Here is a 27,207-nt window from a genome sequence, read left to right as displayed (position 1 = left end):
GGTGAAGAGCAGGGTTACTGCCTGCCCATAATGAGACCCGGGGGCCTAGGTCCCTTGCAGTCTGAGTCCCTATGGAGGAGAAGGGAGAAGGTACTGTACTGCGTGTGCTCATGCGTGGGCCAGTAAGTAAAATGAATAGCCCAAAAATCGACATGCGCACACTGCAGCTGCCTGTTTCTGCTGCACTGAGCCTGATACTGCCGCAGCCCCGCCCCCACTCTTTCCGCGATGTCGGGCTTGCTTGTCCCGGTAAAGAGTTGCCGCAGACTGCGAGTGCACTCAGATTAGACTCAAGAGTCGAGAATATTATTTTGATGAAACCTGCCTAAATGTAGAGTGACGGTCATCCATGGCTAGTGGGGCAACGCCCCAACACCCCCAATCGACGCACCGCCACTACCTCATACCCTCCTACACCACTGCCTCCTGGGATGACCACCTCACACTCTCCTACACCACTGCCTCTCTACAACCCTCACTTCGCCCCCTCCCCTCCACCTGTTTTCCACTGATCTCACTCCCCAATACAACGCCTCTGCCCAATTGGGACCACTTTCTCCCCCCACTAGATATTCCATCCTCCCTCCCCATCACTCTTCTCACTCAGTCTCTCCAAAATATAGAACCCCACCTCTCAACTATCGTATTAGAACTCTCCTCCCTCAAAAATTGTTTCCTCTCCCTCGCCTCAAAAAATCTCTCCAGTCAAACAAACCCCCAGGTCCTCTTACCCACGAACCCTTCACCACACTGCCAAGGGGCCACTCCCCCTATCGAAACCACCTCACCCAATCCTCCCAGCAGCAAATGCTCTAACATACCACCCTTCGTTTCAAACCGTCTCACCCCCCCTGCCCTACCTATCCACAATTTAAAGCCCCTCGCCTCATCGCTAACCATCGCTCACACTTCAATCATCTATCCCTGTGATCCTGTGACCCTGTGATCCTTAGTACTAGTAGGACCCCATCCTCCCCTGCTTTGCCCAGACCTCCACAACAACTAACCAGTACCCTCTCCTGTTCCCCCACAAAAAGGATTGACCCCAAACCCCTCAATTGCATGCTTGTCAACTGCTTTTCAGCTTCCTGCCAATCAACTGACTTCGACTTGAAGAATCCTTCCAGTCACACCTATCCCCTGGACAGCTTTCCTACGTACCCTACACCCCGCATCAGAGGGGCTACTCCCCCTTTCGAAAGCTCCTCACCCGTGCCACCCTGTAGAAAATGCCCTAGCTTACCACCCCATTTCTCGAACATACCCCTCCCCACTGTTATTCCTGGCTTCACTCTAAACCACCTCGCCTCCTCACCAGCCACAAATTCTCTTCCACCGCATTCTTCTATCCCTGTGATCCTTGGAACTAGTAGGACCCAGTCTTCCCCTTCATCGCCCAGACCTCCACAACAACTCACCACTATCCACTCCTGCTCCCCCACTAAAAGGACCGACCCCAAACCCCTCAACTGCATGCTGGTCCACTGCCGTTCAGCTTCCTCCCATGCCACGGAAATCGCTGAGACCATTCTCAGCTAAAGCATTGAAATGGTCTTTCTGACTGAAACATGGCTGAATGACCACTCCTCATCAATCCTGGACCTGCTTGCACCCCCTGGTTACACCATCCTCAGAAAAGACAGGCTGATCAAAATTGGTGGAGGCCTCGCCATAACCTATAAAGACAAACTTCTACTCACACCTGTCCCACACCCTGTTATGTTATGTTATGTTATGTTATAACAAGTTTTATTAAGCGCTCAGCTACTCGGACCGAGTGTCCCGGCGCTGCCTGCCCTGCCCTGACTACTTTTGAATATCTGAGCGCTGAACTCACTGTTCAGGGCTCCCCACGATTCGTTTACATAATATTTACCATCCCCCTGGCGACCCTCTCTCCTTTGTCGATGAATTTTCCGATCTTCTTATTCAATCAGCGGTTAACAACTCTAGTAACCTCTTCCTTGGGGACTTCAACCTCCACTGGAATAAAACTGACGACCCCTCGATCAACCTTATTAACGACCTACTTGATATCAGCAACTTGAAGCAACTCTGCTATTCTCCAACACACGATAAAGGTGCCACTCTTAACGCTGTCATCACCAGCAAAGACCTTGCTATTCTCACCAACATCATTCCCATTGGCTGGTCCGATTACCACCTCATCCACTTCACGATCAACAGCACCACGCTCCCCCCTCTAATACAACAAAACAAATGAAACTAACCAGAAATCTTCACCTTATCCCCCGGGGGAGCTGGAGACTAAAATAAAAGCCCTCCTACGACTTACTCCTCTTCCCCACAGCACTAATGACCTCACGGATCATTACAACAGATCCATTGCTGAGGTCCTTGACCAAATTGCCCCAGCCAAACTCAAAATACTAAAAATGAAACCATCTAAATCCTGGTTCAATGCCAACCTTAACAATGAAACGCGAGCCCTCAGACAAACTGATCGCCCTTGGAGGCAACAGCCCTCCTCCTCTAACCTTACCATCCTCAGAGCTGCTAGGGCCAGCTCTAAAAAATATATTTTTAACGAAAAGCATCCTTCTTGCGTTCACAACTAGATTGGGCAAAAAAATCGACCAAGAGAACTATTTAACATTATTAAAAATCAAACTACTTCTGCCCCCCACAATCTTCCAGCTTCTGTTGAAAGATGTGAGGAAATCGCTAGCTTCTTCTCTGACAAAATCACAAAGATTGACCTATCCTTCACCGCTCCACCCCCCCTCCCCACTGAGCGTACCTCCCCTCCCTAACTTTCTCCCTGTACCTCCTGCCTTTCCTTTCCCCCCTCGGACTTGGCTCAACTTTCCAACACTGTCCCCCAAGTGGGACCCCACCACACTGTTCCCCATCAAAAGAACAATGCTTCCTGGAGTAACTTTAGTCCTATCTCAAAAAGGATAGGATATCCTTAGCATCATCTCCAAGTTGAAACCACCTCACATTCCAGAGATCCCCTACCGGCTCATCTAGTTCAAGAGCTAAAACAAGTCATCACCCCGTATTGTACTACCATCATCAACTCCTTCCTCGCTTCCGGTTTGGTTTCTGCATCCCTCCAACTAGGTAAAATTACCCCCATCTTGAAAAACACTATAGCTGACCCAACTGACTTAAATAACCTGCGCCCTATCTCCAACCTTCCGTTCCTATCCAAAGCCCTTGAAAAATGCGCCCTGAGCCAGCTGGACAAACACATCAACTCCTTCAACCTCTTAGACGCCTCACAATCAGGTTTTTGAAAGGGCTGTAGCACTGAAACAGCCATGCTCTAGATCAATGACGACATCCATTGATCCCTAGACAAAGGTGAAGCCTCCCTTCTCATTTTTCCTGACCTCTCCGCTGCCTTCAATACTGTTAACCATGCTGCCCTACTCAACATACTCAAAAACCGCTTTGGCTTTGACTGAACTGTTCTTAAGTGGTTCACTTCCTATTTCCTACACAGAACACAACAAATCAAAATCAGCAATTGCCTCTCCAAACCTCTTCCTGTCACCATGAGCATCCAGCAGGGCTCCATTCTCTCTCCCACCCTATTCAACCTTTTCATGGACCCCCTCACCCTCATCCTTAAACAAGCTAAAATTGGTTACCACCTCTATGCTGACGACACCCAACTTTACTATAGGATCAAATCCCATGCTGACATTCTTCATCTCAATGATACCCTGACTAAGATCTAACTTTGGTTCCATCAAAATCATCTCAAACTTAACCCTAAAAAAGCTGAAATCATTCTATTCTCTCCCAAAAACAACCCTCTGCCCATTCATCACTGGATCTCTGACATCAAAGCCCTTAACTGCCCTCTCCCCATCTCTAACTCTGTCACATCCCTCGGCATTAGCTACGATCAGAACCTCAGCCTCACCCCCACATAAAAAAATCAGCCAAAGGTGCTCTCTTCGTACTGCAGCACCTCAAAAAATCAACCCTTCATTCCAATTGATGACTTTAAATTGGTCGTGCAGTCACTGGTCCTTTCAAGAATTGACTACGGTAATGCCACCCTCATAGGTACTCCCAAAGTCTACTATGCCCCTATCAAAGCTGTCCTCAACCTTGTAGCCAGGTTAATCACTGGCTGCAAACAATTCAACCGCATCTCCCTCGTCCTCAAGGACCTCAAATGGCTCCCGATTGAAGGCAGATCAGCCTACAAAATTGCCTTAATCACCTACAAAGCCCTTCACCTAAATACCCCTTCTTACCTCACTGAAAAACTCCACAAAGCGTGCTGCACCAACGCTTTTTCCCTTGTCCCTCCTCTACTAAAAAAGAAAACTACACAATCTCGATCTTTCTTGGGAAGTGCACCCTCTGTCCGGAACGCTCTCCCTATAGAACTACGCGGCAATCCCTCCTACACCTGCTTAAAAAAATAACTCAAGCTGCTGCTTCTTAACAAATACTGGAACTCTTAAGTACCTGGTCACTGATCACTCTGCCTATGCAGCTACATCCTTTCCTTCCTCTACCACTATATCCTCTATGATCTGTTGTTTAATCCTTGATCTTACATGTTTTGTTCCATTTAATTTATGCCCCACATGTGCAAATTGTGTATCGTTTTGTCTCATTTGTACCTATGCTTTATTTCAATCTGAATCTTTAATTTAATATTGTAAAGTGCACTGATAATCCTGGGTCCAGCCAGCGCTATATAAAACCTTTTAAATAAATAAATGAAATAAATAAAGTATAATGCGTACAGTAAGAAGAGTAGGATAAAATAATACTGTAAAAGCATTGTATGGTTCCTAGACCATAGATAAATACATACATAAATAACGAAGGCTAAAAAGTACTCAACTGGTGCTTCTAAAATACGGCTACCCTGATGTACCTAACCTGAGTCTAGTACGAGTAAAGAAGTAAGTGAGGTGTAGCATAAATTAAGTATTCTTTTTGTCAAGAATCTATCCAAGATTTCTCTTAGGGTCTAATCAGCTCCGTACCTTAGTTTTAGAATGAAGGAGGTCAGTCTCAGGACTTGATTTCCCAACAACCCACAAGGGTAGCTTGGAAACACTGGAGCTGGATTTCTCGGCCAGAGAAAAGACAGCGTCTCTCTCAGTGCGTCTGCTGGAGGGTTGGCTTCCTTTGGCACTTGCTGTAGCAGGATGCGTCGGGCAAGTAGATAGTCGAACTGCTCCAAACGACCGTGTGTTTGCTAAGGCAAATGTGGGCATATTTATACCTTGAAGGTGCCGAGATTGACGTAAAGGTGGACAAAATAACTTCATCAAAGAGTCACAGTTCTTTGAAAACTCCCTGAGTTCTTGGATAAATCAATATTCAAGTAAGGGGATGTCCCTAGCTGCTGAAGCCGAGTTTCCCAAGAAATCGTTGTGGATTTTCGGAACTAGTGTAAGTAGCCATGCCGTATTTGGACTGCATGAGCTATGTCTAAATATGGTTGTGATTTCTATGCCTATATATGGACATGGTGATTTATACCTATATAAGAGCTTGAATCGGGAAAAAGACACTAGGGTCCTAAAATCCTCTACAGCACTATCCCCTCGGCCATCTGGTCGCACGCAATGCTTTCCTATGGGGTGACCAGATGGCCGGACTTCCCTGGAAGTCCCGATGAGGGGCCATTTGCCTCCTCTATCCCAGCAAGGGCTCCAGGATGTTAGATACTTTTGCGCCTTGGATCCCCTCTGTCACCTTGTGTGCACGTATTGCAAGAAAGGGGGGTCATTTTCATCCGGATTACTAGGGAGAGGGTCAGTCACACCGCCATGAGGTCCGGCGATTCTGAAACAGGGGAAGGCTGAACATGAGCCTGCCCGCTGGGGCCCCCAGAGGCCCAGGTATGCACCTGCCTCTCAGCCCCTACCCGATGGTCCTTTTTCTCCGAGTTTGCTCAGCTAGACCTTCATGAGGTCCGGCGATGCTGAGACGGTGGAAGGCAGCACCCGGGCCCGCCCGCCAGGGCCCTCAGCAGCCCGGGTCTGCACCTGCCTGGTCTGCACCTGCCTCTCAGCCTCTTCCCAATGGTCCTTTTTCTCCGGTTTTGCTCAGCCAGACCGCCGTGATGTCCGGCGATGCTGAGATGGGGAAAGGTAGCACCCGGGCCTGCCTGCCGGGGCCCGGGTCTGCGCCTGCCTCTCAGCCCTTTTCCCGATGGGCCTTTCCTCCGAGCCTGCTCGTCCTGGGAGCAGGCTGGGACGCAAAGCCGGCATCCCCCGTGCAAGGCGGCCTGCCAAGGTTTGTCCCCGGCTGTACGCCGATCGATTGGGCATTCTTGGTCGGTTTAGGGATGGTCTGCTTGGCCAGCCTCATGCTGTTGTTTCAAGCAAAGCGATTCCACCCCGCATGAACCGTCGACTTGAGGGCCTGCCGCTTGGCGGGAGGCCCTTCACCCTACCCAGCAGAGCAAAGGCCGAGCGGCCCAGGCTAGGGTTTGGAAGCTTAGACCGGGGCTCGTGCTCCATCCGGCGGGCCCCGGGGTGTGGGAGCCCCCCATCCTGCAAGCCAGCCAAGGGTCCAGGTGCTGGGGACGGGGGGTCCACTGGGACCCAGAGAGGCTCTCCCCGGCCTGGCTGCTTTCAGAAGCAGGGACCAGGCCGGGGAGCAGGAGTGGCCAGCTTTATCCGCTACGCTGGCAGAGTGGAGTTTCTGCCCACCCCTATCACGCTCTGAGCTTAGATGTGCACTGGATAAGCAAAACAGAAAAAAGTTTGGCATTAATGAAGAGCACGCTTTGCTGTGAAGCAGTGGAAGCCTAGACATATATAAGGATTGATACTAGGTAATATACATCTTAATGTTTTTTAAAAATTTGTGTTCACCAGAATCACTCATCGTCTAACCGCATTCTTGTTTGATACCCGGGCTGTCCACAATACTTCCTCACTCTATATCATATGGAGTTAAAGGTTATGCACCTAGTATGTACTGCGCCAATATTTTTTAGTGTATTGGGACTGTACTGTCTATATTAGCACACAAAATATTCTCCTTTTCTACCTTCTCTTGGGCATTTTTGACACTATATATATGTATATACTGTATATATGTGCGTACAAAAATTGTTGAATTGTTTTACTATCACTGTCTCTGCAGTACGCAACAAATGAACATGAAAAAACAATAAAACCATGTCACATATCCCAAACCACTAGGACACACATTTGCTAGTAATTAGTAAATTAGATGATTGCAATAGATTGCCTGCGGGCCTTCACTCTTTGCATTCCCTGCTTGACGATATGCTACCAAGACTTTACTCTACTTGTACATACCAACCACAACATTTTGTCACAAAACTGGGTGTCTCATAGCTTAAAAATGAAGTGTCTAACAGTTGTTGATCTGGTGCTCAAAGTGGTTCAGGGCACATACGTGTACTCAGCTGCCTGCCTTGACTTTTTACTCATTCACCAGGAATGCGCTGTCCTCAAACCCGAACTTGCTGGCACCTTCAAACTACCCAGTGCGACGTCCAACTTCCCATCACTCGTCTTTGTTTTATCTGGCCACTCATCACAAAACAGCATATTTGTACAATACTTCTACCCCACTGTTGTTGATTTACCCATACGCCTATCATGCTCTCTATTGCTTGTTGCCCCTTAGTACGACATTACTGTGTGAAATATTAAGCTGTGCATGTCGAACAAATAGCTCTTGATTTTTTTAATTTTGTCGTTTTTTTAATTGATTTTCACATAATCACAATTTTCATATCATGGCTCCAATGGAGCGATACTTGCATATCCCTGACAACAACAGTACATGTTATGCTCTTTTTTTTTTTATAAATTCTTTTAATTAACAGCCATTGACATAAAATATAAGGTACAGAGGATTCAGCGTAGTCACACATTGTCATGCTCTTCTTGTTTGGGATTCAGCACGCCTTGAAGGTGTTGCAGCCTTGCAATCACAGTGCATTTTTTTTTATGCCGGTAGAGGGATTTGGTTAACATGCAAGGAGCAGGCAATGAGCCCTGGTTAGGTGGCGTGGTCGAAATGGCCTATGCGCTTTATGCACGTTAGACCAGCAGAAAATAAAGAGTCAAGTGAGGGCATTATTTATTTACCTGAGCCATTTTCGAGCTTTGGGATTTGTGCGGAATGAGCCACCGTAGTGGCCCATGGCCGCCTGTCCATTATCGCTGTTATCATGGTTTCTCTGCTATATTGCCTAAGCAGTCTGAACAAGGGCATTTACCTTTGATCAGCTGTCATGCATCCCAGCAGTCAGGGCTTTAAGTGGGATGAAAAACTGGGTGGTCTCTCAAAGGGGTGTGGCCAATACAATTAAGGGCGTGGCTTAAAACGTGTAAGGTAAAAATCTGTGCTTAGCATAGTGTGCCGCCCGACTTGTATTTTGCTGTTTGTCATTGCATCCAGATATATGATACAACAAGTAAGATCATGCCGCCAACAAGCCAGGCCTATTGGCTTTGTCAATGGTTGTTAGTTGCATAAGATAAATAAGCAGCAACTATGGCTTGTATATTATATAGAAAAAGCTTCCACTTAAAGCCATGGTGACACAATGTTGCTACTTCTGAGTTTCAAAAAGAGAAGGGAAATCCAGAGACAAAATGACTCTCTTTAAAGGATTTCCATTTCCCTACAATGCTCACCTGGCATGAGCATTGTAGGGAAATGGAAGTATGAGCATTGTAGGGAAATGGAGCATCATAACTTCTCCACTAGTGAGAAGTGAGCAGTGTGAGCACACACGCAACTTCTGACCCAAGGAACCAGAGAATTCATTGTCGAGAGAAAAGCTCAGAAAAAATTACTCACTGCGAAGGTAAAATCTTGAGCAGGACCTAGCACTCAACCTATCCAACCCGTGCTCCATCGCAGTCGGTCTTAAACTTTGACTTTGTCCCAGTACAGCACAACTAGATAGCCGATAGCCGCGAGTGGTGTTTTAAACTTTTTGGCACTAGAATGCACTTTTTTATTTTAACTTTAACAATTCATATCTCCGGTTCCCACATTGGATTTTTGTCATTTTGTTGTCACTTTAAAGATAAGAATAGTCACTATGTTTATAAAGTGGTGTTGGATTTGTATTGTGTCGTGTCTTACTTATTTACTATTTTGGTGATATTAAATGTTTTACACACCTCCTGAGTTAAGTCTGACTGCTCGTCTACTAAGCTACCAAGGATTGAGCAAGGATTCATTTATTGAGACTTAATTGGACCTTATTAGTGATTGTGCTGATATTACTAGCCAAAGGTACCTAACTCCATCTACTAATAACCCACCATCCTCATCTTGTTATCTGATGTTAGTTGCTATTCAATGATGGACCACTGATTTGTGTGAAGACCCCACCATGTGCTTGATACACATATTTAATATAAACTGTGGGCTTCAAAACCATACTGTATTCAGGGACTTTTTAAAGGTATTTCTCTTGTTTGGATGGCATCAGGTGAAAACATTTCAGGATGAATAGGAGCAAGTGACACAAAACGATTTTTATGACCATTTGTTTCTTCGTTTCAGGAAAAGTGGAGCAATTGGCTCGCGGCTGACTGGAGCTGGATGGGGAGGATGCACTGTGTCAATGGTTCCTGTTGGTTTTGAGGAAGATTTCATAGCAAAAGTGCAAGAGGCTTATTACAAGGGTGAACGCTTATCTCAGCTTAAAAATAGCATATTTGCCACCAAACCTGGTAGTGGAGCTTTAGTTTTCCTGGAAGCTGATAACAATTAAAAGCAAATAAGGGTATTTTCACTCGGCAAAATTGAAATTAACATCTTCTCTGTTTTCTAGTCCTTCATTAAGTACCCAACTTTCATGGAGCATAAGAAGTAAGATATTTACCAGATTTATCCGAGATGTAAAAATAATTTGCAATTCTTGAATGCGCTTTCAACATATTTCTTTCCTGCAAAGATCTTCATTTAAAAATATTAACTTGATACTTCAATTGCCATGCCATTATGACTTAAAGAAGTCTACAGATTTCTAAAGAAAATGCAATAAGTTTCTTTAAAAAAAAGGATACATAAGACAACTGAATGACCAGCATATGGAACGCTTTATTTTTATAATCCAGCATTGTTTCATTTTAGTTGTAAAGAAGAACTAAGCATCATCATTCTCCAAAATATCTTCTTCTGACACATGATCTTTTCCAAAAAGGTCGCTGGAAAATGGTATTTTCTCCTGTGAAAAAATAAAAATATTTTAATAGTAAATGTACAAACACAAACAAATTTAAGAAAATTATTTTTGGGACTTTTTACTAATAAAGAGGGATTTTGATGGTGTAAGTAGTGATCATTACAAAATAGACTTGCTTGTTTTTCAAGGCTGCTGAGGGAAATTGCTTTAAAATAAAAAAAATAGGCTGGCAGACGATGGTAGAATTGCACTTTAGAATGCGTTTAAACTGAAAATGTTTTCACATACAAAATGGAAGGCAGAAAATTGTGCACGTGAAAGAATCCTATTCAAATGTATTGTTGATTTAGTAAAGGACTCCTAGACTAATCAAATGTAGGGAAAATGTTTTGTACTTAAACGTATAAAAAATAATATAGAAGAGCATTTTTTGAATGAAGCGATCATTCTTAAAAGTGCCTCTTAGTTAGGCTTAAAGGCCTTTCATTTCTGTCTTGCTTATAGCTTAATTCACATTTATTTAGAACATTTTTCCTATCACCAGCATCTTGCTTAAGAATGTGCTGACTTAAAATCCGTTTCTTTAGCTTCCTCACACCATGATTGTCACTTTCTTAATAAAATGAGCTGCTGTGACTACTTGAGTAAATAATGATTTTAGATATAATTAATGCCTGCCTTACAGAAAATTATTGCTAGTTTTGCTTCATCATATTCAACTTGCTTTGTATTCACAATGGACATACAGCACATATTCTACCTTAGGTAAGAAGGTTCTCATCAGAAAAAAATCTTGAAACATTGGGGGATATGTACAAGGAAGTGGCAGACTGTGCCGTTAGCCTCCTTGGCTTAACGGCACGCTCCGCCTCTTCTGAAACTCAAGGCTACACCATATTTACAAGAATGTAGTGCAGCCTTGCATTTCTCCCTGCAATGGCGCTACGTTCAGCAACTTTGCGCCAACGCAGGCGCCCTTGCACCGCAGTGCAAGGGTGTCTGCATGCAGGGGAGAATTATTTACTTTTATGTGTGCTTCATGCAACACACATAAAAGTGACACAATGGCCTTTTTTGTAAAGGTTTGTTTATGTACAGGAAGGGACACCATCATGTACATAAACAAACCATGACATTTTGCTTTTTCCATGTATGCTGCACAAGGCAGCACACATGGAATAAGCAAAAACGAGGAGAAATAATGTATTTGTCTTTGTTTCGCCAACTTAAGACCAGGGTTATCATGTTCTTAATTTTGGCACTGCCTCCTAGGTACGCCACCCTTGTACATAGGGGACAGTGTCAAATACAATGGATGTCACGGTGGACCGCCCACCATGAAGACCCACTGCACGCACCTTTCACGCTAAGCATAGCGTGAAAAGGAGCCTTATGTACAAGGAAGCGCTAAGCCACGTTAAGTGGCTTAACACTGCCTTGTAAATAAGGCGCAGCCCCTATCACACAACCACAACATAGGCAAAAGTGACGTTGTGGTGGCGATAGAGGCTTGTACATATGCCCCAAAGTTTTACACTATATCGACGTGATTGTTTATCGTAGGAATTGAGAGGAGAAGCATCTGAAGTTGACAACACCATTGGACGAGTGGTTTCCATTGGAGGAGAAGAGTGAACACCATACCGTTATCGATACATTATGTGGTTTTATATTAATAAGTGTTCCTAGCTAGTTAGAGTAGAAGATGAATTAGATGAGAAGAAGACTCTGACTGAGATCCCTTTATTCTGCCTGTGTGTCTTTTATTGGAGAGTGACTTCTTTGTCACCGACAGCTACTACTGAAGGTGGCTTTATTCTTCCTATATTTATGGACTATCTTCGATCAACGCTACTTCAAGTTCACTTTTTTAAAGTGGTTGCTTCTGCAGCTGTAAGGAACTTGCCTATAACTACTCTAGTTCTTTTCATATTCTGAATCCTGCTCTTTTCCGCAAAGAATTCTTCACAGATTCTATTTAGGGTAGATTATGCTCCTTAGCTAGTTAAGAGACAATTGTGCTTTATGGAACAGTCTGTAATGATTTATGCTGTCACTAATCAAACCTCTATTGCCATTTCCGTAAAACAACTAATCTGAATAAATACAACAAAAATAATGCTAATCCTTTAAGATAAATAAAGGTGTTCAAAATGTCATCAACCTCTCATCATTGACTGAACATTAATCTAACTATTGATGATGTATGCAAAGTTTAACCCTTGTTCTAGCTCTGCTCTAAAACGATGGCAAAGGTCCGTCAACCTTTTCAAGAGCCAACAGGATTTCCCAAGGGCTGAAATCTGTTGGGCGTTTAGACAAAAGTACCATTCTTGGCTAATCCTCAGGCTTCCTCAGTTTTTGGTAGCAGAGGAAAAGGTTAACACCCTGAATGGAGCATTAAAATGAGCACCAGAGCTACATTAAAAGTAATACCCGATTCCAGTGTCCAGATCCAGGCGGCATGGTGCAGCAGTGTCCAAAAGCGGTTGCGGTTTGGTGGTTGCGGTTTTGAAGGTGTGAGTATTAATAGAGTGAAAATGTTGCGGTTGTGAGTTGTGTGGTTGTATGCGTTTTTCCTTGCAGGTTGTATGAGAAATATCGAAGAGTTTTTGAAGAGGAGATGTTGATTTCCGGATGGTTCCGGGATAATAACAAATGCTATAATCTTGTTTGCAGGAGGAGGTGATGAGGAGTGTGAGGTACCATCACTTCCATTGGTAACGTTAGGGACAAGCTGTTGTGTTTGATTAGTCTTTGTTAATGTTAGTGGAGCCTTATTGTGTAAATAGGTGAAGCTGCATTACTTGGTGTGGGTGGAGAAGTCCCTTGCGATTGTAGAATATTCTTGAGTGAATGAGATACCACATTTTTCCTTACACGAGCAAACAAGAAGTTATTTAAGAGGTTATTTGAAAGAGTGTATGAAAATGAAGAAAATTGTGAAGGTGGGTGAGCTGGGATTTAGACAGTTGGTGTACTTTCACGCTGCCATTGGTTAGAAGGTGTCCTGTGCCGTATTGTGGTTGGATATTGTTGACTTGAGTTCTTTCCGATTTCTTAAAGAATCGAGTGAAATTTAGGATGTGATTTTTTAAAATTATTTTTTTATTTGACATATATGGAACAGAATCAAAACATTTGAGTTTATGTGAAAACTTGGAATCTGTCACTATGAACTGTTTTAAGGATTTTAAGAAATTTGTTAGGGGTGATGAAACTATTCCTGTTCAAAAAGGAGATGAGGCTCCTCCTGAGGGTACTCTGGCATACATTATTGCCTCTGAACATGGCTTGTCTATGGCTAAAACAGTGGGAAAGAATTACGGAAAAATAGGGTGTTTTAAGATTTCCGAGGTATGGGGCATTTAACACTTGAATCCTAGATCATTTGAATGGAAAAGTTTACGAGATGAAGCCACCACCTCGACCCATGCAATATGAGGCTCTTAATGCCTGGGAAAAGGTTGCGAGGGAAAAAGCGAAGGAGAAATATCAGAGAAGGACAGGAAGAGCAATGAAAAATTATGCAAATGCACTATGAAATTAAGAATAGTGTAACTAGAGGAAGGAACCATATTGAAGAAACCAGATTATATTGGGTTCTTAAATCAGAGAGTACGAGAAAAAGTAGGGATGTGGCTATACAAGGAGAGGGTGACTCAGATATTGATTCAGGAGACGAAATAGTAGAACAAATGTCTTCCCAACCGCCACCACCTGTAAAATATACTGACCCTGGAGAGATAAGTGCAAGTGCTCATCAGACTGTAGCTAGTACTCCAGTGGATTCACATGCATCCCCTATTGAATGACCGTTACAGGTTTTACAAATTGCTCCACCAGGTGTGAGACGGCCAGTAGCTTTGATTTCCATTGATACTGATCCAGTTACGACATGAGTGGTTCCTACTGCACCACCACAGCTTGAGAGAAGGTCAAAGGTCTTAGCGACACCAGTTGTTGAAAATGTACCAAAACCCAAAATACACAGTTCTGTGGAGACCACCACAACATTTGCAGACTCTAGTAGATGGAGGAGGAACCATAGTCATTATGACTTCTTCACTTTTGAATGAACTGACTGGCAATGAAGATGGAGGTTTCAAGGCAAGGATTGAAGAACTTACAGGGGAGAGAAGGGTAGAAGTGCAGAGTACCCATTGGAGAAAAACCTATGGACATTCCTAAATTAAATTAAAAATAGAAATGCAGAATTGATCTAGGGTTGCCTGGAGTTTGATCACTTAGATCAGTACCAGAGATATGAGTTTACTTGTGTAAGAAGATTAATCGATGGGCTGCTATGATACATGACAGTTTAGAAGGCATAGCAAAGAAGTATGATCATCTAGATACATCAGCATACCAATGATCCACATATCGTCCTCAAAATAGCCATAACCTGTGAACCTCAATGACTGAAAATGTGTCACAAGATAATACAAATAGCTGCCTATAGCTCCTCAGACAGAATTCTTCCTGCTCACCAAAAGCACCAGACAACTTCAGATTCAATTTTAACTCTCCAACATGAAATTATGTGGATTCACCATTAACACAGATCTCTTCTTCTAAGAACACATCACAAAGATAGACAGCTTGGCATCCGCTCTCTAGAAAAATGTGAAAACCCCACCTTACCAAAACCAACTTCATGATGATAGAATTAGTCTTAATCAGAATGTCATTGTCCATGTGAAAAAATCTAAACATGTGTTTTTATATTTTATCTCCAATAGAGCATTTTGCTCCCGCTTACAGGAAAAAAACCTGAGCAGATTTACTTCAAACTATGTATGAAAGTAAAACTTTACTCCAAACTATGCTTTTATTTCTTTGGTTTTAATCCATTCAATAGTTTTTGCGATATAACTATTTGAACAAAGTTGCTGAGTATGCTCTAAAGCACAGCTTTCCAAACTTTTCATGTTGGTGACACACTTTTTTGAAATGCATTATTTTGGGACACAGTAAGGCAGTGTAGCGAGAGATCGTAGCGAGCGAGCCCGAACCACCTAAAGGGGTTTGGGGGGGTTCTCACTCACTCTGTCTGTCTCCCTCTCTATCTAACTGTCTGCCTCTCTCTGTCTCCCTCTCTCTGTCTCTTTTTCCCTCCCTCCCTCTGTCTGTCTCCCTCTGTCAGTCTACCTCCCTCTGTCTCTCTCTGACTGTCTACCTCCCTCTGTCTCCCTCCCTCTTTCGCCCTCCTCCCTCTGTCTGTCTCTCGCTCTCTGTCTTCCTCTCTCTATCTCTGTCCCTATGTCTCCCTCCCTCTATCTCCATTCCTCTGTCTCCCTCCCTCTGTCACCCTCCCTCTCCCTCTGTCTGTCTCTCTCCCTCCTACGGTCTCCCTCTCCCTCTCCCTCTCCCTCTGTCTCCCTCTGCCTCTCTGTCTCTCTGCCTGTCACAGTCTCTGCCTCTGTCTGTCCCCGTCTCTGCCTCTATCTGTTTGGCTGTCCCTCCCTGTATGTCCCTGTCTCCCTCTCCGTCTGTCTGTGCCTCTATCTGTCTGCCTTTCTCTCTGCCCCTGTCCCCGTCTGTCTGTCCCTGTCGCTGTCTCTATCCCTGTCTGTCTCCCTCCCTCTCTCTGTCCCCCTTCCCCTCTCTCTCTCCCTCCCTCTGTCTGTCTACCTCCTTCTGTCTGTCTCCCTCCCTCTATCAGTCTCCCTCCCTCCCTCAGTCTCTCTCCCTCTGTCTCCCTCCCTCTGTCCCTCTGTCTCCCTCCCTCTGTCTCCCTCCCTCTGTCTGTCTCCCTCTGTCTGTCTCCCTCTGTCTGTCTCCCTTTGCCTGTCTCCCTTTGTCTGTCTCCCTTTGTCTGTCTCCCTTTGCCTGTCTCCCTTTGCCTGTCTCCTTTTGCCTGTCTCCCTTTGTCTGTCTCCCTTTGCCTGTCTCCCTTTGCCTGTCTCCCTTTGCCTGTCTCCCTCTGTCTGTCTCCCTCTGTCTGTCTCCCTCTGTCTGTCTCCCTCCCTTTGTCTCCCTCCCTCTGTCACCCCCTCCCTCTGTCTGTTGCCTCAGTCTCTCTCTCTCTCTCTCTCTCTCTCTCCCTTCCTCTCTCCCTCATTCTCGCCCTCTCTCCCTCTCTGTCTCCCTCTCCCTCTGTCTCCCCTACCTCTGCCTCCCTCCCTCTGCCTCCCTCCCTCTGTCTTCCTCTCTCTGTCTCCCTCTCTCTCTGTCTGTCACCCTCTGTCTCTCTTTCTGTCTCCCTCTGTCTTCGTCCCTCTGTCTCCCTCCCTCCTCTCTCCCTCTCTGGTTCCCTCTCTCTCTCTCTGTCTCCCTCCCTCCTCTCTCCCTCTCTGGTTCCCTCTCTCTCTCTGTCTACCTCTCTATCTCCCTCCCACTCTCTCTCCCTCCCTCTGTCTTCCTCTGTCTGTCACCCTCTGTCACCTCACCCAGTGTGTGTGGCAGCCTGGGCAGAGACCGCTTCCTGGGCACGCACACAGCCGCTCCCCAGTACTTCGCAGGTCTTTAAGGGACCATTTATTTGTTAACGAGGCATTGTTGTTAAACTCCCGGCCCCCATAGAGCAGAGTGTCTCGGAGTCCGCGCTGCTGCTGCGGCGTTGTTTGCTGACACTCTTTCAAAGGAATGCCTTTTAATTAGCAGCAGTTATGTTCTAAGTGCTCATTAATGCCGGTGTCATCCCGCTACACACCCACCATTTGCAGGGGACACAGTACTGTGTCGGAACATACAGTTTGGAAAGCTCTGCTTTAAAGGGTTAACACCGGATGTTTAAAATCACGATTCAGGAATCTCGAATTTCAGTTTTTTTTAATGTGATTGGTCGAGGGCTTATTTTTTGTTTGTCAGCTTCAAATGTGTGATTTTTTTTATTTTAAATCCGTCTTCACGCTAGGAAAAACAATTTCACAGCATTGGGTGGGGGGCACCATGACAGATGCCAGACTTCATGTAAGTGTAAGGAAGGAACCCAGAGACGTTGATAAATGAAACATCGCAATCATGCAGTTGCTTTGTTGTTAGCAGCAAAAGGGCATTATTATGCGAAGAAAACTTTTATTTTTTTCACTAAAATAAATAATTGAAGAAATGGGAAAATAATATTGCCATAATAAAGGGCAAGGACTGACTGCCATCATTGGCTAAGCCCTGCAGCCAACATCCCTCTGTACACAGCCAAAGAGAATGCACAGCATGAGTTGCAATTGTGTGTTAGGGTCTGGCCATAGGTGTTGGCCCAGGACCTGTCTACAGGTTAGGCCCTATAGTCAACCTCCATTGTGAATGGCCAAAGGCTGTGGGTGCAGTAGAGTTGTGCCACCTGCAACAGATTGAGTGCAGTGTTACTTTTTTTTATGATGCACTCAATTTCCATCCACTGCTGTGCATGGCCTTTGGCTGAGTGCAGCAGGGGTTTGGTGCCTGCAGGGGTCCGGTGCCTGCAGGGGTCTGGTCAATGAACAAACCCCCTGCTGCACATAGCCAAAGCCCATGCACAACATTGGGAGTAAATTAAGTGCGTCATGGAAAATAAAAATTACAATTTACTGGAAAAAATTGTTTAAACTAAGGTATTATTCTGGCTGAAACTCACAAAATCAATTAAATTTGCAAGTTATGGTGTGCAAAACTCACTGCACACCATAACACACAGTGCCCTCCATTCAGAAGACCCAAATCAAAGCACACATTTTAAAATGGTGCATGAAAAAAGACTGACCTCCAATAGCAAAACATTGACGGTGGCATGAGTTATGCTATGCATTGTCTGCAGCTAACAGTATAATAAGGTCAAATATTGCCATTCAAGAGGTTCGGGTGACATCATGAACCATGAGTCTAATGGCTGAGTGGCTTGTAAGTGTCACCAGCACCCTGAGATGGCAATGTTAGACCACATTATGAGTTGCCCATTTGTACTTCTTAAATTACAGTTTATCTTGGGATAGTTGGCTTGAAAAAGCTCTCTTTTTCAAAGTGCAACTAACTTATTGGTATTGCATGCTTCGATTGTGTTTATTTTATTGAAAATAAATCATGTTTATTAGTAGTAGTAGAAGCTTTATTTCGATATTTTAGTCATATCATAAAAAGCATTACAGTACAAGAAATATAAAAACACAGTACTGGCATTACAGTATAAGGGAATAAAAGAGCAGTACATTTTAGCATTATATTCTACAATAAAAAATGTTAAAAGGACAAAACCAACACCTGCGGTTTGGGGAAACACTCATTTGTGGAGAGATTTTGATAGCAGCAAAAAGGAGAACAATAGTGTAATGCAGTACATATTATTGGAGACTCAATTGTCTGGCAGATCTAATCCGCCAGGCCCAACCCAAGAATTTCGCCAAACAGCAAGCAAACAGGGAGGTGGGCATCAGATCTTAGTATGCGTAACGCTTCCAAATGAGATCTAGTGCCAAGATTCCTACATAACGGTTTCAGCCACATGCGGCTCGGGGCTGCATAGGCTGGGCATTCAAACATTAGGTGGGGAACTGTCTCTTGTCTATTATCACAAAAAGGGCAATATAGAATAGATTGTAGCGATGATTTCCAAGTTGCTGTTAACTGTCCTAGTCGCAAGACACCCACCCTAAATTTGAAGTATAATGCCCTGTCCCAAGATTTGTGGATCATGTCTCGATAAGGTTCTCTAAGTGGGAGCTCCTTAACCATCAAAAATTCTGCAGTAGATCTACATAGTTTGGAGTTAATGTTTCGCTCATTTGTCACCCAGGACCAGTATAGCTTCTTAAGTGTCTCTTTTGGGGGGGCAGATCTATTAGCCCAGGCGTCTTCAAGTCCTAGGTCATAGAGAAGCCGCTTAACTTCTCTAAGCCAGTGGACCTTGGGCCAGCCAGATGTAATGAGGAGTTCCCTCAAGCCTTCAGCATAACTGGATAATTCTGGTACCCTCCATATTCGTGCCCACAAGAGAAGGGGACGTAGCCTCGCCTGTTCATTTTTGGGCGTGTGCCCGCATCTAATAAGAGTGGAAGGGGTACTATGCGGTAGCCTCATAAGGTCTTTATGAAATTTGTTTTCTAGGCTCCTCAGAAAATCTGTGTTCTGCACGCCCCACAATTCAGACCCATACAGAGCTGCGCTCACCACCCTTGCCCTATAGATGTCAAGTACAGCACCAATTGGTTTGAGGGACGGAGCACGTTGTTCCTTCAATAGGGCCCCTGTTAACCTCTTATATGACAGGGAGATCTTTTGATGGTGGGCCTGCCAGTTCATAGAGTCGGAGAGGCGGATACCTAAATAATCGAACTCTTTTACCCTTAAGTGGGCCTGAGTCCAAGGTGGGTGGAGTGACAGTTTTCCTTGGGGGGTTTAAGACCAGAAATTTAGTTTTACCTACATTAATGGCAAGACCCCTCAAATCACAGAATATCTTGAAGCTGGAGAGTAAAGATTTGGAGGCCTGTTGGAGTCTTTGAGATAAGGAGGGTGTCATATGCAAATAGGAGGGTAGGGATTTTACTGCCAGCCTGGGAAGGTGCGTCTGCTGGATGTTTAAGCAGATGCTCCACCACCCCATTAATATAGAGAGAAAACAGGGTGGGGGCTAGCACGCAACCCTGGCGGACTCCCCTATTTACAGGAATACGTGGTGTTTTTTGGCCCTGATCTCCCCACCTGATCTGCGCAAAATTACTCTTGTGGAACTTAATAAGCATGCTAAGAAGGTAGGGGGGAAAACCCAAGCCCTCTAAGACACTCCACAGCTGGACGCGTGGGACCAGGTCAGCCCGTAGGTCTATAAATGCGAGATACAGACTGCCCTTGCCCAATACGACCACTTTCCAGTATAACATTAGTAAGCGGAATGTCTGTTCGATGGTACCCGTTCCGGATATAAAACCAGCCTGGAAGTCTGACAATGCTTGATTGTCATCAACCCACTGTAGGATCCTGCCTAGAACTACCTTGCCCGCTATCTTCTGGGAGGAGTCTAAAAAAATACTTGGGCGATAATTAGGGGGGTCGTCCCGGCAACCTTTTTTAAAGATCGGGACGACCTCCGCTCCCCTCCAGGAATCGGGCAAACATCCCCCCATCAGTGCTGCATTTAGGAGTAAGGCAATGAGTTTGCTCCACACCTCCGGATTGGCCCGCATTAAGTCACCAGGAATGCCATCAGGCCCTGCAGCTTTATTGGCAACCAGGCACTTAATTGCCCTTTCAACTTCTTTAGTGAGAAAAAGGTGGTCCTCATTTAAGTGGTCAACCGACACTCGGTGAGGTGGATCCGAAGTGGCATCTACAGAAACCTCAGGAAGAGAATAAAGCTTAGAAAAGTGAGCAAACCAAGCCTCCCCCGTGATGTTACATGTCAGAAGAGAGTCAGCGGGTTTATCCCTGGCTCTCAACAATTCCCAAAAGGCCTTCGAATCTTTCTGGGAACTAGCCATCATTAAATAGTTCCAGAAATTAGTTTCGTAGACACCCCTAGCGATAGCTTGGCATGTATCTACATGGCGACCTTCGAGAAGCACTACATCTACCCATCTGATCACAACCCGTTCCTCGAAAACCTCACCCTTTGGCGTCGCTATATCGACGATATTCTGGTTTTCTGGAAAGGTGACTGAACCAGCTGTGAGGCGTTCTGTACATGGCTCAACCTTCAGGATCCCTTTTTGAAATTCACGAGTACCATCTCTGAACAGTCTGTACCCTTCTTGGATCTAACGATTCAATGAAATCCGACAGAGATCACAACTACCCTCTACAAAAAAGAAACTGATAGAAACAGCCTTCTTCTGTATAATAGTCACCACACCAGGGCCTTGAGGGATAATCTGCCTTTTGGACAATTTTTGAGGCTCCGCAGAAACTGCACCTCAGTAACAGACTATAAACAAGAAGCCACCACCTTACAACATAAACTCCAGGACAGGGGATACCCGACAAGACTCCTCACAAAATCAGTAAAGAGGGCGCTCAATAACAACAGAGACTCTCTCCTGGAAATCCACACTAAAGAAAAAGAGGGCACCATTACCTGCGTTACCTCCTACACTAAAAACTCTGCGTTCATTAAAAAAACTGTGAACTCCCACTGGGGGATTCTGAATTCGTCAGGCTTGGATATTCCTCGGCCCCGCTTTGCCTTTAAAAGAACATCTAATCTCAAGGATACTCTGATCCACACTCGCCCGAAGAAGACGAACATCCGTCCCCAGAACACCCTCTGGGAATTGCCCCCGGTCACGGGCCACTACCGATGCGGATCATGTGCGATATGCCCTCAGACAACCCAAGGGAAATCCATAATGCTGTCCAAAGATTTCACCTGGCATCTAAACAAACACACGAACTGCAATAGTTCTAAATGCATCTACATGCTGACTTGTCCATGCAAGCTAAACTACATCGGCATGACGATGCGTGTTGTAAAATTCCGCATCATGGAACATAACAGTAATATTCGCTGTAAGAAGTCACACACCCGGTTATATGAACATTGCAGAGAACATTGCCACTCCGCCGAGAGCATACAATGGACTGTCCTTGAATGTCATCCATCTATCACTCAACGAGCATTGTATAGAATGGAACAGCGATGGGTGCATCGTCTACAGACAGACACACAAGGACTTAATGACTCTGTACCATGGAATATGCTGGCCAGATAAATCATGCTTAGATTGCCATAGCAGCTACAGATGAAACAGAGTACCCCTTCACGGTCGACATATGGGACATATAGCCCCTTACTCTATGCTCCCCTCGACCCCCTGATGCCCCTTCATGTCACATTGGTTACATCCTTGATGGATCATGCTCTGGGCACCCCACCTCCATGCTCCAGGTAGCCCATCTCTAGTCTCTTGGACAACTGAAGTAATTGATACACAGTCACTCCGTAACTACAACTATGGAGATTGCTGCTTACCAACTGGCTGTAATTTTCCCCTCTGTCACTCGGGGCGATAGTACATACCGTTTCCTCTTTATTGGCCTGTAGGAATGGTTATTATCCTTTCTCAAATATCCTTGTGTAACCCACTCTACACGGACCCTGAAAACATAACTTGAGATTGTACTATAATTGGCCATTAGTTTTATGAGGCTTTCTATTAATTGGCATCTCCGTTTCAACTGACTCGATCAGAAAATGATAATTGGCCATTAGTTTGATGAGGCTTTCTAGTAATTGGCATCCCCGTTTCAACTGACTCGATCAGACCATGACATTCGCCCCATTGGGAGTTTTCCCATTCCAAAATGGCGCTCCAATTGGACGCTGTGTTTAATACTATCTCCCCCTCCCCGCCTACCACACCGCGCTTGACTGTGTCACCTAGCAACGCTCTTCTGACCACGCCCCCTCATGGCGCCCGCGGAGTCTCGCATTTAAGCACTACCGAGACCCCAACCAGGTTACCGGCTGTCCTGCGATCCTGCATCGCTGTCGTGGTAGGGGTAGGTGCATTCCGGCATTTGCCTCGAGCTAACAAGGTAAGGTGTGGGGACGAGCATTTTGGGGAATGCCCATGTTATCCCCAGATCGCCTGATTCCCAGCGCAGCTCTGTGCCGTTCTGTCCCGGCGCCCTGGTGAGCACTCACACGGACGGGTCTTGTCCCGGCCGCCGCTGGGGTGCTGTGCCCGCTGGGTTCCTCCGGGCTCAGGGTAGACTCGCCTCCTGAATTGGGGCGCGTGCGGCGATCGCCTCCCGGAAGCACTTTCCCTTGGGTAAATTGACCGCGATCGGCTCCGGGCGGCGGGGCTGTCCGGTGTTCGGCAGGTGCTCGTGGGGTTGTTATCTCCGCGGCTGGCTTGGCCCGGACCACGTCCCCTGGGGCTTCAGGGGCCCGTGGCTGGACCCCATGAGGCTCGTTGGTTAATCCAATCTACCATGTCCACACTCTTTGAGGGCCTACATCTAAGAGGACTATTTAACCTTGGCTATTCGGCCCTTTTCCCTCCCTACCCCCTTCTCCTATACAGGTAATTACCTAACAGCTCAGGCCCCACAAGGACAGTCTGTGGGGACCATCCACCAAGGATTAGGGGTAAGATATCAATACTGTATGATTAATCTAACACTCTGTGTCTTTTCAATCTCCTTTCCCCCCCCTTTGAAGTGCTTATGGCTCACCTACCCTTTGGCTTCGACACACAATTGAGTGACAAGCATGAATATAACACAATGTGTACATTCATTTTATGTATTCATAATTTGTTTTCACTAAATGCATGCCCCTCCGTGACTTTCACGGCGTACCTCCTTTATTCTTCTCTCTCACTGTGCAGAAGTGTGAGCTTCCTAGCCATACGAAACATTGGATAAATATCCCTCTATGTGTAGTCCTGTACTATATATAATCCATTCAAGGTTGCAGGGAATTACTGAGTCTCTCCTCTCTCCCCTTTTCCCACACAGGGCGGGAACCCACGCAGGACACCCTCCTGCATTGGTACATCCACCACGCAGGTTGTATGTGAAACTTCTTTCAAACTTGATAGATTTCCCTTACAAGTTGATGAGCACGCTTAGGTCCTGATGAATTGCTGTTGAGGCATGAAACATGTTGACCACACTATAGGCGAGGGTTGAACGAAGCCGAATCACCTAACTTTTGAGCTTCGGTACCCCTCCCTTCACTATTTTAACAAGGCAGCAAGCCACATGAATAAAGTAATCTGAAGTGGACTTTTCTGACCTTTTTTAACTTTTTCCTTCACGCTCACTTCTTCACCTCCCAGGCCCCTCACACACACGCATCCATTGGCCAGGAACAAAAGAACTCCACCAAAGAGGAGCACTCTGTGCTACCCGGCAGGCATTGCACCGCCAGCCTGTCGTTGGAGCAGGAGGCAAATGATGACACAATACAACCATCAGGTAGGATGACAACAGTCGTCCAGCTTTTTAGTTGTGTGAGGCATCCTCAGTTCCGATAAGGGATCACCTTATTCCCTGTCATGGTTTTACACCATTTCCAGTGAGAGAGTCACTCCTCTAACCCTTTTACCCTCCCTTGGGGAACTTTGTACATTTTTGTTGACTTCAGCTTAGTAGGACACGTACATTGGACCCCGGTAAATATTGTCCTCAATTTGTCCCTCCTTGTTGTTAATACCCCTAGCGATAGACAGGACTTTTTTGTACTTTTTCCTAGCGAGGCTGATTTGACCAGGAACTTTAGATTTCACTGCCAGTATAAGTTCACGTTTGGCTGTGGCACAGGTAGAAGTATACCATTTAGCTCTACCCTTAGACATGGCTCTATTCTTGTCCCTAGCTCTTCCCTGGGGGACAACAAACAGCTTGCTTAGTGCTAGGGTTGTTTCTGTAAAGACATTAGAGACTTCAGAATTACTAAGTTCCGTGGAATCAATCCTCAACTCCACAGTAGACATTATGGAGTTTGCTTGGGCTATCCTTCCCTCATTCGCGGCAACTTTGTTCCATTTTAACCGCCTACCGCAGTTCGAAGGGACTAGATCATGAGATGATTTCCATGTGTGCGGTGGCTGCGTTAGGGGCAAGCCTTGCCACGGGGGAGTGAGGGTCAGGGCTAGTGGGTTGTGGTCACTATCGGAGGTCGGTAGGACCTCCATGTCTTGAAGGTAAGGCCAAAGCTTGTGGTTCAACAAAATGTAGTCAATACGTGAGGTGTGCCCCACCCTATTATAGGTATGTGCTCCCTTGGTTTCAGACTTGGATCTTCCATTAGTTGCCTGAGGTCATATTCCATACAAAGGCCATTGATATCAATGGCACTCTGAGTCCATTTTTTAATTGGATTTAGAGAGAGCAAGGGAATACCTCTCCTAGCATCATCTTCCCAGATATCTAATATGTCCTCACAGGCTAGAGGCTCGAAACAACAATTAAGGTCTCCAGCCAGTATGATCAGGGAGTCTGTGTTACAGGATCCAAGCTCCTCCTCAATTCCTGTTGAGGAAAGCCTAGAGCCACCACCCCTAGCCCCCCTTAAATAGAGGTTAAACACTTCTAACTTTTGCCCCCCCTGACAATAGATGGATAGTCTCTGCAAATCAGGAGATTTTGTGGGGATGTGTCTTATAGTTAATCCTAGTGTAATGCTAACCCGGATCAAAAGGCCGCCGGAAGGGCGACCTTTAGTTCCAGATACCTGGGATGCAGGCACAAAAAAAGTTGTATAACCCACCCTGTGGCGCGGTTCCAGGGACCAGGTTTCTTGCAATAGACAAATCCCGAACGGTTCCACAAACGAGATCCAATCGGGAGTGTCGATGTTACGTGCAAGACCTGCGACATTCCAACTAAGGACCTTTAACGGTGGGATTCCAGAAACACTCAGCCCCAAGGCGGGGTCAATTGCAGAGGGGGCAGAGACAAGGCAAGGCCCTCTTGGACTCTGTGGTAACCCTGTAGCCTCAATAGTAACCCCATGTGAGGTTACGTTGACCTCCTCTTTATCAGGGATAGATACCGAGGTGTCGTGGGTACAAGCAACATTGCTCCTTTTATTCGTTAGTGGGGCCAGTAGGTGCGGTGCTAAGGGGGACAGTGAAAGAGGGGCTGTTTCCTGAGCTGGGTGTGGGGCTGTGATGTTGTTAAGATTTTCCAACAACCCCAATTCTTTCGTACCATACTTCGGTAGGTGGCTTGGAAAATAGGTGCTGATTCCAACAGGTTTGCAAGCCAAAGGTGGAGGGTCAGGAACCGCACGAGAAGGTGGAACATGGGCAGGAGCTAAAGAACCAACAGGCATGGGAAGTCAATCTACTTCTTCAAGACACCCAAACCTATTGGCTGTTGGTGCCCCGAGCCACCTACTATGTGGTGCTTGCCATTTGTCTCTTGCCCCTCCACGGGCCTGGTGGCGTGCCAAGGACCATTCCCCCCCAAAGTTTTGGTAAGGACGTTGGGGGTAAAAGAATGTTAAAGGCCTAGGTACAATGGCTGAGTCTTCCCCATAGGTAGTCCATGAGCATATGTGGTGAGCCGTATGTGGGTCCTCAAAGGACTCAACTATACGATCACCTGGGCAAGATTTCCGGGAAGGGCCTACCCAAGGAACCCTACGCACCATTAGGATTCTACTTCTCATACCATTTGGGATTGGTCTATTCACATTTAGCCAGTGGGTAACCTTGTTCTTTAAGGACCAGTGTTTTTCTTGACGGTCATTCTCAATTTCCGGGACACCTGTCAAGACCACCACATATGGCTTTGCATCAGGTGGAAGATCTATGTAGCCCCCACGAAAGTTACTTTTATTTTGTGGGACCTGGGGGGTTGGACAATCAGCCTTGCTGACATTCGACCTGTGTTCAATTCCTGCTGCAACATGAGTAGCAGGTTGTGTACTAGGATGCCTCAGTAACTTTGGAGGGGGGTTGGGGGCTTTATGATCGCAACCCTTAGTTTGAGGTTTGGGTATTGGCCTGCTTAAGGGTGGTACTAGGGGAGTAGTGTTAGTTATTGGTGGAGCTAAGTTGCCATCTGGAATACTAGTGTTTTCCTGACCTCGCAAAGCAAGAGTTGCTAGGGCTAAGATACTCTTTTCCACCTCTAGGAGATGGTTCTCAATGCGTGACAGTCTTAGGTCGAGGGGAGATAGCAGCTTTTTTAGGGTTTCCCAGACTATTTTGATAAAGTCCACATCTTTTCCCTCCTGCTCAGTTAGTTGTGCCCCAATGCCCTCTACTGTAACAATACCCTTGGAATGGTCCAAGGTGGCGCCATCATCAACAACTCCTGGAGGCGTCTGTACAGCAAAAGAAGTTCCACCTTCAGCACTAGGCATAGGGAGATTGCTAACAGTAATTTGATGGGCCCTAGCAATTTTAGCCTTCTTGCGTGTGTAAGCAGACCTCGTGTTGCGTTTTCTCTTATGTGTTGTACCTTTAATGTTAGTGCATAGGGGATCATCATGAGACATAATGATCTGTGGTGCACCAACAATTAATTGACCGGGGTCTGGGTCGTGGGTAACCGCGGTAGAAGTTTGGCTAACCAGCTGATGTAGGGGACTCGGGGTTGGTAATATCGCAAGGGACGGAGGTGGTGTATGATGGACGTCAGCATGCGTTATAATACATTGCAGATTAGCCAAACGTTCAGGGGTTAATGCT

General features: G+C 45.7%; 2 protein-coding genes across 2 annotated transcripts in view; one reads left to right on the top strand and one right to left on the bottom strand.

The window, feature by feature from the left end:
- Window positions 1-12,303, top strand: part of GALK2 (galactokinase 2) — a 1,370,458-nt gene extending 1,358,155 nt beyond the window's left edge. Inside the window, exon 10 of the mRNA XM_086958266.1 lies at window positions 9,520-12,303. Within this exon, the coding sequence (XP_086814392.1) occupies window positions 9,520-9,730 (211 nt within the window). The 3' untranslated portion in view covers window positions 9,731-12,303. The remainder of the gene's footprint in view (window positions 1-9,519) is intronic.
- FAM227B (family with sequence similarity 227 member B) overlaps window positions 10,014-27,207 on the bottom strand; it is a 629,863-nt gene continuing 612,669 nt past the window's right edge. The window contains exon 6 of the mRNA XM_086958267.1: window positions 10,014-10,186. Coding sequence (XP_086814393.1) covers window positions 10,106-10,186 — 81 coding nt within the window. The 3' untranslated portion in view covers window positions 10,014-10,105. The remainder of the gene's footprint in view (window positions 10,187-27,207) is intronic.

Source organism: Lissotriton vulgaris, chromosome 2_1 (genome assembly GCF_964263255.1).
Source record: "Lissotriton vulgaris chromosome 2_1, aLisVul1.2, whole genome shotgun sequence".
NCBI lineage: Eukaryota > Metazoa > Chordata > Amphibia > Caudata > Salamandridae > Lissotriton > Lissotriton vulgaris.
The sequence above is the reverse complement of the archived record's forward strand: the minus strand, read 5'-3'. Positions and strand labels throughout refer to the sequence as shown.